Source organism: Watersipora subatra, chromosome 10 (assembly GCF_963576615.1).
Source record: "Watersipora subatra chromosome 10, tzWatSuba1.1, whole genome shotgun sequence".
Classification (NCBI taxonomy): domain Eukaryota; kingdom Metazoa; phylum Bryozoa; class Gymnolaemata; order Cheilostomatida; family Watersiporidae; genus Watersipora; species Watersipora subatra.
The window spans coordinates 8027183-8039340 of record NC_088717.1 but is presented as its reverse complement, the minus strand read 5'-3'; the positions used below and the strand labels follow the sequence as shown (position 1 = coordinate 8039340).

The 12158-nt window shown below is 35.9% G+C and overlaps 1 protein-coding gene across 2 annotated transcripts in view; it reads left to right on the top strand.

Annotated features, from left to right (window-relative positions):
* The window catches only part of LOC137406586 (myotubularin-related protein 2-like), a 36270-nt gene that overhangs the window by 11541 nt on the left and 12571 nt on the right, over positions 1 to 12158 (top strand). For both annotated transcript variants that reach the window (XM_068093181.1, XM_068093182.1), the window contains exons 2-11: positions 3946 to 4034; positions 4116 to 4243; positions 4319 to 4403; positions 5573 to 5731; positions 6575 to 6649; positions 8647 to 8835; positions 10148 to 10255; positions 10379 to 10456; positions 10535 to 10685; positions 11383 to 11531. In XM_068093181.1, the coding sequence (XP_067949282.1) occupies positions 3946 to 4034; positions 4116 to 4243; positions 4319 to 4403; positions 5573 to 5731; positions 6575 to 6649; positions 8647 to 8835; positions 10148 to 10255; positions 10379 to 10456; positions 10535 to 10685; positions 11383 to 11531 (1211 nt within the window). The remainder of the gene's footprint in view (positions 1 to 3945; positions 4035 to 4115; positions 4244 to 4318; positions 4404 to 5572; positions 5732 to 6574; positions 6650 to 8646; positions 8836 to 10147; positions 10256 to 10378; positions 10457 to 10534; positions 10686 to 11382; positions 11532 to 12158) is intronic.

Below are 12158 nucleotides of genomic sequence, written 5' to 3'. Positions count from 1 at the left end.
ATCATGAAAGAAGTGTTTTGTGTAGTTGAAATAAATTAAGAGAGAAAATAAAACAACTGTAAAGGTTTTCAAACCAATGTAAATTTAAAGTTTCATAACTTTCAGTGACCTATATCTTTTGATAACGTATAGTGGAACCTCAGTTTTCGAACATAATCAGTTCCAGGAGTTCGAGATCCGAAACAATTTTTACCATTAAAATAAAATAATGTAAATTTTAATCCGCTTCAAGGCGTGAAAACAACTTCGGTAAAGTATTTTTTCAACATTTTACACCATAAGCTGTACTTGTACCCGGGTAATAAAAAAGTCTTTGCACAGAAAATCTATTTGTATTTAACATATATAACAACCTTTGCCATTCTAACATTCAAACTACATAGGTAACATGAGAAAACATTATAGGTAACCTATCATGAGAAAAGTGTTTTGTGTAGTTGAAATAATTTAAGAGAAAATAAAAACAATTGCAAAGTTTATCAAACTTTGTCAAACAACTGTAACTTTCAAACTTGATATCATGAGGAAAAGGTTTTTTGCCAGTCTAATAAATTAAAAAAATGAAACAATTGTAAAAGGGATTAGATGTAAATTTCAAATAATTAGCAAGTAACAGCTAAATTAAGTCGGTTTTGCAACAATTACAATAAGAGATGATACAGTAATGATACAATTAATACAAACTGAGCAAACAAAATAAAATTTGTGAATATGTTGAATTAATAATAACAATTCTTGCATAGAAGTGTGTGGGTATAAAAAGGTTACTGTCCCACCAGAAACTATCCATCAATTCTTTGAATACGACAATACTAAAAATATGACAACATAGTATTTTGTAGTTGAAATTTTATTAGAACAATGTCTGCCCAAAATCGTTGAATAAAAGAATAATATTAATAATAATGATTGGAAACTAATCAAGTAATAATAACAGTGATAGGAAAATGAATCTTTCAACTTCAAACACGATACTCAGTTTATGTTTAAAAGAATGCAAGTTGAAATAATAACAATGATGAAACAAACTTTAAAAAACTTATTATAAACTCAAAAGTCATAAGAAGTTTATAAATGTAATAAATAATAAGAGAATTTAAATTTATATATCTTCTATATATATATACATATATATTTCTCAAAGTATGTAAATATAAGAGGTGGAGAATAACTGATACTTGCAATCTTACACGATAAATCTTGCAGTAATCTTACAAATGTTTGTTGTAAAATGTGAAATTAATTACGAAAAACTAATTGGTTAGAGGTTTAAAAGGAAAGATGTGTAAGCTAATACATCTAGCTGTACAACCCAGCGTTGCCCGGGTAATAAAAAAATAATTAACAGAAAACTGATTTGTATTTAACATATAACTACATTTGCCATTCTACCTAAAACAACTGTAAAGATTTTCAAACTTACTTTGTCAAACAACTTTTAAACTTCATATCATGAAAAAAATGTTTCGTGCAGGTCAAATAAATTTTAAAAATAAAACGACTATAAGGTTTAGATGTAACAGTGAAATAATTAGCCAGTAATAGCTAAATTGAGTCTGTTTTGCTACGATTACAATATGAGATGATTCGGTAATGGTACAATTAATACAAACTGAGAAAACAAAATAAAATTTGTGAATATGTTGAATTAATAATAACAATTCTTGCATAGAAGTGTGTGTATAAAAAAGTTACAGTTCCACCAACAGCTATCCATCAAAACTCTGAATACGACGATATATTATGTAAAAATAAAATATTGTAGTGTCTTTGTCTGATCGAAGGTGAGAGAATCTAGATGCTATTCCTACTCGAGATAATACGATTTTCTGCATGAAAAGTAGTGACCTTAACAGCGATTTAGCAATTGAACCTTAAGAAAACCCAGAAATAAAGGTTCACAAAAACGGCATCGTGTTTCATAGAGTTAATAAAATTTAATCGTCAAATTCTAATATCGAGAGAGTCTATTGTCGATATCGTTTTGCCAAAAACAATTAGCCCTAATGCGTCGAGGACAAAAAGCATCGCGTGTCATGAAGCTAAAAGAAAGCCGTAGAGTTGTAATTATTACGCCACTTTTATGTGAAAACGGCAAACGATGAATAGGTTATGTATAATAGAGGCGTGTACTAACCGGAGATTCCCGTTAATGCGCCCTAGATACCTAGTAGCGGCTAAAAGTCCAAAAAGTACGGTATTCTATAAGGCGGACACATAGACAGACAGACAGACAACGATTGCCGTTTATATAGTAGATGGTAGAAAATGTCCTTGATTTAAGATGTTCTCAGTGATTTAAGTGTTCTAAACTCCATATATGTGACCTGGCCCATGTTGCCCCATTACCCTACTTGCCCCACCTTCACCTAGGTAGCAAAACTGTGCTAGTTTGTATCAGAAAAAGTTCAAAACATCACTTTATCAGTCTTTAGCGGACTGTTCCGTTCAGTTGATTTATCTATCGTTTACAACAGCCAAGCCTACTTTTATACAGCAAATGCTTTGTATTTTCATTGCATATTTCCATGTTTATCGGTATGTCTTCCTAATTATATTTAAACCATTTACATGTACATTATGTAGTGAAAAATTCCGATCAAAGAGTTTTATAGTATAACCTGTGTTAACCCACACTGCATTACTATGTCCAAGTATGCCAAATTTAATCCCGACTAGTGACTGTAACCACAGTGACATGTTGTGAACTCCGCTGTTAAAATTTGCCGGCAAGCAATGTTTAACTACGAATCGGCTCCTAGCATTTGCTGTTGTAAAATTAAATTCTTATAAGCCCCCTTTTTCATGCCTTCATCATTGTTGTTTAGCTAATTCTCAACAGTGGTGGTGACATGTGCAATTGCGGAGTCAAACAGAGCAACGTTTTGAAATTTAGCTGACTGTTTCAAGATAAAGGTACATAAATTCGCAACAAATAAAATCAATTGCAAATCATGCAGAATGTGCAATAAGTAGACTGGAAGATGAATGAAAAGTTGATGACATGTACTTAACTTGTCATATATTCAATAATGTGCCACTGACTGATTAGAATGCAATATCAGAAGTACACACTCCTCAAGCTTGCTAATTGACCATACAACTCCAAATCAAAAGAAATCTGCTGACCATACATAAAAGAAGTTAAGTAGGCCTACTTTTGCTTTAGTGCAGTCATGCATTCCAGTAATGCGCTCTCTCCGAGTAGTTTTAAAAGGTTTCCCACCTATAGTACAAGTTCATAAAACAATTGCTAAGCACCTTGTCATTCCTGAAGGAGCAGCTAAGTTGAGATTTGACTTTTTTCCTGTCGTGGTTGTATTTCAGGCATAGTTTCGAAATATATGAGTTTGTCGTATTATTAATCAGTCTCAGTTTCTATGCCAGTTTTGTAACTGTGTTTTTTTTTGCAATTTATCTTGTTATGATACCGCCAACGTATGAAGTTCTAGCTAGAGCCAGGCGAAGGACAATGATAATGTTTACTGGAATGTGCAACTCTTGCACTTTGAGCTTGTGTGTTACTCATAGCAGCTTTCATTTGTTCAGTTATTTTCGCTTATCTTTAGCTGCTTTGCTGCTATTTTGCATCTAGGCTATGGCCATTTTTAAACTATAACTGTTTTTCTTTTACCATATATGTTCGAAACAAACCTTTTTTTCACTGATTTTTTTGTGTTAACCTTTTTAATTATTTTGACTATTATTTTAAGTACTAGATAGATTCTTGTGTTCACCATTATGGAAGATGTGATGACAGACGACAGCGGGACTGCTTACATCTAAACCTAACTCCTCGTTTTTTTATCTCTACAAACATGCTAAGATTAATAGTTGCATTTTTAGTTTGTGGTTCTCATTTGATAAACATTGTGTGTTAAGAAAGCTGAGAAAGAACTACTCGCGGTTAAGAACTACTACTAGGACTGATGTGTACTATTGTAGAGGTCACTTATGTCTGCCCATATCAAGGACCCGTTCTTGGCAAGTTGACCCTAACCAATTACAGATTCTATTTCAAGAGTTCTGGACGGGTGAGTCATAAAATTGGCCCGCATTGCTGGTTCTTTTTCGCGTTTTAGACATGTGTGTAACCATTTGTTGGCTCACTGCAGAGTGCTCCATTGGTGCTGGATGTTCCACTATGTGTGATAAGCAGGATAGACAAGTATGGTGGGCAGACAAGCAAGGGGGATCACTCATATGGATTTGACCTTTATTGCAAAGACATGCGAAGTATCAGGTAGGTGTCTTCAAGTAGACATGATATGCTGAACATGCTCACTCAGGTGACTGAGTCAATGTACTTTTATTGTAGATTCTCTCTCAAACAAGAGAAACAGACAAGGAAGGATTTGATAGAAAAATTCACTCAATATACTTTTCCAGTCACCAATAAGATGGTAAGTGACTTTTCTCTAGTTGTTTAACCCTTTCACGGGAGAAACATCACTTGTTGCATACAACTAGAGATTTACGATATGGCTATTTGATCGCTTGGTGAAGATTTTGAAGGTAGGCAATTTGAAAATTGCCACCATTTAAAGAGATATCGCCGATTATATAATCGTGTAATCTTACATTTGACGGTTTTCAGACTGAACGACACTGGAACTAAAACACATAGGTCCTCCCATCTTTAAGACTCATTCCAAGGTCTTCCACGCACACGGGCATTCTTGAAGTAAATGTTTCTAATTATCATGAACACAATAGTTTCTTTTTAGTTAAACTATACAAAGATATTTTGACGAGACTTAGCAAGTCTTTTTACATAATAGTATCACGATATAGCTATAAATGGACGATTTTCTATATATTGTGATTCGATATTAAAAATTTGCAATATCAAATCGTCTGGTTATTTTTTGATATTTTGAAGTTATTTACAACTATGCACAGTAGTTATAGCAACGATAATGTCATCTCTAAGGGTGTTTTTTCCTTGTAAGGCCAACTATGATTCGTCGATTTTCCATTCTGTTTACATTTTCATCCAATAGTAACATCTGATATAGTATCACTCGAAGAATGATAAATTGGAAAGGTATCATGGTGATAAATATTCTCTTCACCTGCATGTGCTTGAGTAACCTTGAAGACATGATGGTGACTTCCAGACAAATATCTCAAAGAGTATCAAATGCAAGTAATACCAGTGCTACTAGCGGATGAATACTAGATTATAACGATGAGTCGGTTGATTTACTAGCAAGGCTGGACAATAATGTTGGCACTAGTAGACTAGGTTCCGGCTGTGATGTGAGAGATTTATGAGCCTTCAGATGTGAAACACTTAGGCTAACGTTAGCCCTAGCATGTTTTTGTTTGTAACTACTGTCTTATTCTGTATCACTAAACCATAGTACATTGAAATAGATAGATTAATCAACATGAATCGTCAATCTCGAAAGAATTGACTTTTTTGATGGATCAACTCAACCCTGGCAGCCTGAAATAGCCTCAAAACTTACCTTCGAAAGGCCTAATAACTATTTTGCATTCTTTGATTTCTTTATTGATTCTTTATTGATTTGATGTATTGAATCTTTATTGATTTGATGTACTGCAGCCACTATTTGCATTCACCTACCAAGACTCCCCGGTAGAAAATGGTTGGAATGTTTACAAGCCGATGGAGGAATATGAAAGAATGGGAGTGCCCAATGAGTGCTGGAAAGTGACAAGGATCAATGATAACTACCAGCTGTGCGACAGCTATCCATCTACGGTTGGTACTAGGTCTTTGTATTTGGGATCTACGTGTCTAACATATAATAATAGCCAGAAAAATGATTATTCAAGCTATTAATCACTATGTTTTTATTGTGCGAATGATGCAGATTTGAATTTTGTGCACCCTGAGTTACCGTGCAGTATATGTTTCGATTGGAATTCGTTTGCCATTTGTTTCACCGCTGTTTGTAGCTTCTGTTGTCACTGAGCTGCCTCGCTAAACTTCTGAAAATCTCTTTGTTCCCGAGAACCTGTTCATCAATGCACTTTTGCACATTAAGTTCTCTCAGAGGTAGTAATGTAAATGTCACTTCACCGGTGAATGCAGTGGTGGACATCATTTAAAAGGATAACTATTACTTGAAAGCTATCTTCTGAGTTGAAGTATGTGGAACTGCTCTAATTGAAAGAATGAGTTAACTCTTGAAAATGTTTAAAATGGAATAGCTCACCCGGCACATTCTTGTGCATTATTCGCGAGCGCTGTTTCCATCTTTTGCAAGAATGAAACATTCGACAAAACTTTGAGTAACAAAACTCATTTGACTTGTGGGCGTTTGCTGTTTACATATTGCAGATGACTCAAACTAGCAGACTAACTGCATCGTAGAAACATGGAGATGAGCTCGCGCTTGAATATTGATAGTTGTATTACGAATACTGCAGTGATAGTACAGTGAACTATTACTGCAGTTATTCCTATTCACTCGGTATACCCGACGTACTGCGGTGATTAGTGTCGATAGGAACAGTGAACAGTGGCTAGCAGTGAACATCCTATAATCAGTTAGTTAGGTCTTATGTAATTTTTTCTTAAGTTATTGTTTTCTTTTCTTAGTTGGTGGTTCCTTCCGCTGCTACAGATGAAGAACTGCGGGCTGTTGCTAAGTTTCGAAGTCGGGGAAGGTTACCCGTGAGTAGCTAAAGCTAGCTTGTCGCCTTGTACAGACTGCCAGAGGTTCTTACGCCTGTAGACGGCAATTGATGGTTTTTTTTTATTGATCTGTAGCGTTTACGGGCAACTGCTATCTTTATGTTCCTATTATCAGAACCATTAATACTGTGTGCTATGTTCAAGGCACTCCCAATGCGAGGTTAATGAATCACACATGCTGGTGTGCTTGCGCTGAAATCTTAATCATGTTAGATGTAGAATGAGTAGCCTGTGACACACCAGTAGTAGCATCAGCCTAACAGGAAACCGTTAAGAGCAGAATATAGATGACAAACAAGAGCTATCTTGTTTTCTTATTATTTACACATATCACTTTATATTGTGACGTTTTTAATATAGCTTTCGTATTTCTAGTATACAGTTTTAATAATCATTTGTAAGGTACTATTTCTCTGATTGATATCATGTCTAAGTACTGTATTTTCTTTCAGCATGTTTTGGATTTTATTTTAAAATGTACTCAATGACATTCGGCTAACCAAACACAACAAAGCGGCAGCCGCAGGTATCCAGCGCTCATGAAACATGCAAATATGCTAGTATTTATCAAATCCTGCAATATTGATGTTCACCGTCTCTTCTGACTAATAATATGCCTGACTCTCCTAAACTAATGCTACTCTCATAAGCTAAAGGTCAATGAGCATGACAAGCTGCACTTGAAGCACATAAATTATATATTTTTTTTATTATATATTTCAATACATCAGAGTCTTGGCTTTCGAATGAGCCTATATTCAATACACAAAGAATAATAGAACTATGAAAAACAGGGTGTCAAAAGTATGTCCTGCAAAAAAAACTCTTGGTTCAGGTTCTCAAAATGTGATGACACAATTATTATTTAGCCTTAGGTAGTCGATCCCTTTCGCTGCCATTGAGGCTGCCCTTTTCTGTGACAGTCGGTGCTGTTAAACCCAGAGAGCGCTAATAATAAACTAGGATTCTAGATAATGAACAATGCCCGGGGATCTTGCTAACGCCGACCAATACAAGCACATATTCTGGGTTAATTAATTATGCTTCAATAAATATACTGTCGTTGATAAAGGTAGTGAAATCACATCGATTAAATTGTGACAGTTGCGTGGCCCTAGGACTATGTGTCAATCGCACTTTCGCGAGATCACTCATTGCTTGAGATTTATTAGTCTCAGTCGTGCCCCTCAACATCGCAATAAAAAGAGAGGGCCAGTGCATAATATCATCGGGAAAACATAGTATGGTGCGTGGAATCTGAGTTATTTATCATAGAAATAATCTGTACATGAAGAGCTAATGACACTGATTCCTTTGTCATTTTCAATGGTTCTCGGGAGTTGTCCTACCTTTGCCTGCCACTAGCGTCATTATCGTAGTTGATAAATATAAGCGGTAAGCAATGAAATAAGCGGTAAGAGCACACAACACCGAATATAAAAAATGTGACGTCACAATTTATAGCCTATACCATAGAACATTTCTGCAGTAGAGCTCTGGGTAAATCCTATAAACACCAACCAATGTCTGTCTCACCATGTCAAACAATGGCTCATTGGAAAGCCAAAACTATGATGTATTGAAATATATGATAAAAAAAATTATGTAATTTATGTGCTTTTGGAGTCGGAGAATCTTCTTAGATTCTTTTTTGTTTACTTGGCAACAGAGACTCTTTGATGGTAGCGACAAGAGATAAGGCTTTTTACTTGTTCCTTTTTGTGAATGTGCTGTTCTATGTAATCATGGACAATTCCTACATGTATATGAGAGGACAATTCCTACATGTATATGAAACACATGGTACCTGCCTGCATAAATTACTCTGGGTCAGACATTCTGTGATGAAACATCACGTTCAAGAAACTTTTGATACTGTGAGCTAGTAAAAACATGTAACAAGTTTTAGTGATGCCATGCGTGACGCAAGTTATCAAATTTTTTTTATGTGTTAATCACATTTCTGTACTTGGCAGGTACTGAGCTGGATAAATAAAGAGACTCAAGTCTCCATAACCAGGTGTTCACAACCTCTTGTTGGTTTTGGTTCATCAAGGAGTCCAGATGATCAGAAATATATACATCAGATAATGGATGCTAACCCCCAGGGCCACAAGCTTTACATTATAGATGGAAGGCCTAGACTTAACGCTCAAGCAAACAAGGTGGGATATCTTTATACCCAGTTTCCATAGTTTTAGGCGTGTTTGCGTACCAAAGCGTTAAAGTTGAAGATTGTTGATGTTTTTCTATCATTGAGATTGTTTGAGGTGATCCGATTACCAGAATGTTTTGAGATATGATAGTAAAGTTGCATATATACAACTTTACATTCCTCATATACTTTCCATTCACAATTTTCCTAACATTTTTCTATTCTTACACTTCTAAAATAGAACTTTTTCATCTTTATATATCTATTTATATTACACTACCAAATACAACTGTAATATCAACAATTAACCAATTACTCATATACTTGGTTTCAACCCAACTTTACCTCCAAAATAAATTGTTAGTTGCACCTTTTTGGAGTCGTGCTCCCTCAAATTTATTTTATATCATCTCGAACAACTGTCATTTACACTATACTCTGTCAATTCCTGCTGACAACTACTTTTTCAACAACCAGCAGTACCCTTTCTTTTTTTCATTATCACTTTGGTCGTGTGCTGTATGACAGGAGAATTTCTAGTTAATATGTACAGTACTTGTATAAAGTTTTACCAGGGCATATTTGCATTATATAATTACTATGCTTTTTATATACCCATCTATACAACATTTTCGCTATTTGGTGCCAGTCCTGGAACAGATTTAAATCGTAAGGGAGAGTTCACTGTATAGATGTCATAATCACACCTTTGCTTGATTTGAGTGTTTTAACCTCGATCAAGTTTTGCTGATTTTAATCTTGAAACATCCTGGCAGTCACACCAACTCAAACATCAGTAACAATCGCAAATAATAGAAAAATGCGGATACTTTCTGGTAAAATTAACTTAAATTTTGTGCAAGTTTACCTTTAACCCTGTGGTACCTGATGTGCTATATTTGGCACATCAACTTGTGTGCATCGTTAAACGTCGTCTATATTTATGTCCATAAGCTGTGTGTAAATGCATGTTGATGTGCGACAGAAATTCATTTACATTCTCCGGTGTTTTGGATTTACCTGTTTGTGAGTTTTGTTTTAAGGGATGTGCAAGCTAAACTTACCTGATAAAAGGATTTCTAAATAAACTTTGTTCGGTTATCGACGGCATATCTCGTCATTTGCATTCTGTCGATTTACGAGTATGTCTGCATGTTAATGCGCTTTCAGATTTTTGGTCGGTCTGGTCCAAGGTCAGCAAATTGTATCACATAGAGGGCAGTGGTAACTGTTGGCAACTGCGGAAGTTGTGCTTTGAATAGTTTGTTAGGCAGCCCTTTCCAGCTAACCTTTATGTCGTCTGTATATCAATCTATTTTCAGGTTAAAGGTGGTGGTTTTGAAACGTCTGAAATGTATCCTAATGTTGAGCTCATCTTCCTCGACATTCACAATATTCATGTGATGAGAGAAAGTCTACGCAAACTCAAGGTAGCTACCTTTTTTAGAATGTTGCTTCTCGTCGTACTAAATCTTTTTTTAGCCACCACTGTCATCAAATTATGATGTAAAATGCGCTTTGCGCTGATGGACTGAACTCTGTAACATTTGCAGGACATCTGCCACCCGACTCACGATGACAACCACTGGCTTTCTAATGTCGAGTCAACTCAATGGCTTCTTCATATTAAGGTATGTTTGGGCATCAAATGCTTTTACCTCACATTTGAAGTTTTAATGCGATGCACAATAATTCTTTGTTTTTGACAGACAGTGCTAGCTGGTGCGCTAAGGATAGTCGACCAGGTGGAGAGCCACAAAACTTCAGTGCTTGTGCACTGCAGTGATGGCTGGGACCGGACACCTGAAATCACTGCTCTTGCTATGATCATGCTTGACCCTTTCTACAGAACAATCAAAGGTACCCAAGCTTTGCCTGTACAGCCAATCATGCCTATCACTGTTTCCATGACAACATTCTTATGTCTAGTTTGCGCCATACATTATAGCAGCATCTGTTCGCTTTGGTTGACCTAGCTAATATGACTTTTGTTCTATAAACGATCCTGGGCCAAGTTCAAGTACATTACTTGTTTCATAAACAACATTTGGGCCAAGTACACTACAGCGATTAGTCCACAAGTTTGCATCATCCACGAGATCGAAATGGCAAAAAACACGCAACTCAAGTGAGTTTAGTTTCTTGCAAATTTTGATTGAATTTTTCATGCTCTTGAAAGATGGAAGCGGCTCTTGAGAATGATGTGCAAGAAAATGATTCCATTTTCAACATCTGCACACTTCAGTCCTTCCTATTTTGATTTACCCAGAGAGGAGCTTGCAGTTATAACCTCTTGCATAGAATTCTGATCCTTTTTACAGAGCACAACGCGCTAATTCGCAACTTGCAAATTTCCATTGAAACAGTTATCCTTTTATAACTCAGTGTGCGCACAACTCCAAATCTACATCATCGGCCCAATGGGAACATAGAGTATTTTTACCTCTATTAACTATGGCTGTTCGCAGGCGAGTAACTTTTGGTTTACATCTCAGTGGATCGTCCTATTTGCCGATGCATCATGTTTACCGGACAGATTGAAAACTTTCTATCTCAGGTTTCGAAGTCCTCATTGAGAAAGAGTGGATTAGCTTTGGACACAAATTTTGTCACAGAATTGGACATGGTGAAGACAAACATGCTGATGCAGAAAGGTCTCCTGTCTTCCTCCAATTTGTTGACTGCGTCTGGCAGATACATGTTCAGGTATATTCATGGGTCCATTGAATTTAAATGGATACCAGAGAAGCACTAGATAAGCCCCAGATAAACACCATATAGATTCATAGTCTCTGCATTATTATTAGGCACCATTTAGTTTATGTGGTCACTATTATCTTAAGCATCAGATATATTCGTGTGGTCAATATTATCTTAAGCATCAGATAGGTTTGTGTGGTCACTGTTACCTTAAGCATCAGATAGATGTGTGTGGTCACTATCTTAAACGCCAGATAGATTTGTGTGGCCAATATTACTTTAGAGGTTGATTTGCAACAAAGTTCACATTACAGTTATTTGGTATCAAATTTCTTCACCGTGTCTTACTGTGCTGTGTTGTAGGTGCAAAATATGTGGAAATGTGATTACAAGCTCTTAAAAGCTCAAAAACGAACAGTTAATCGCAGCCACATGAGACCACCGTAGTTTGGATTCTCTTTCCAAAACGGCTCAAATGAGACGTAGCTATTACAAGATGGTTTCTGTTTACACTTTCATGCAACCTCATTAGTCGAAATATTTTCACAAATATACTTCACGCATTCAATAAAACCATGTCTATTGTTCTTATGCGCCTGTTTTATCGTCATTGTAATGCTGTCACTTTTAGCA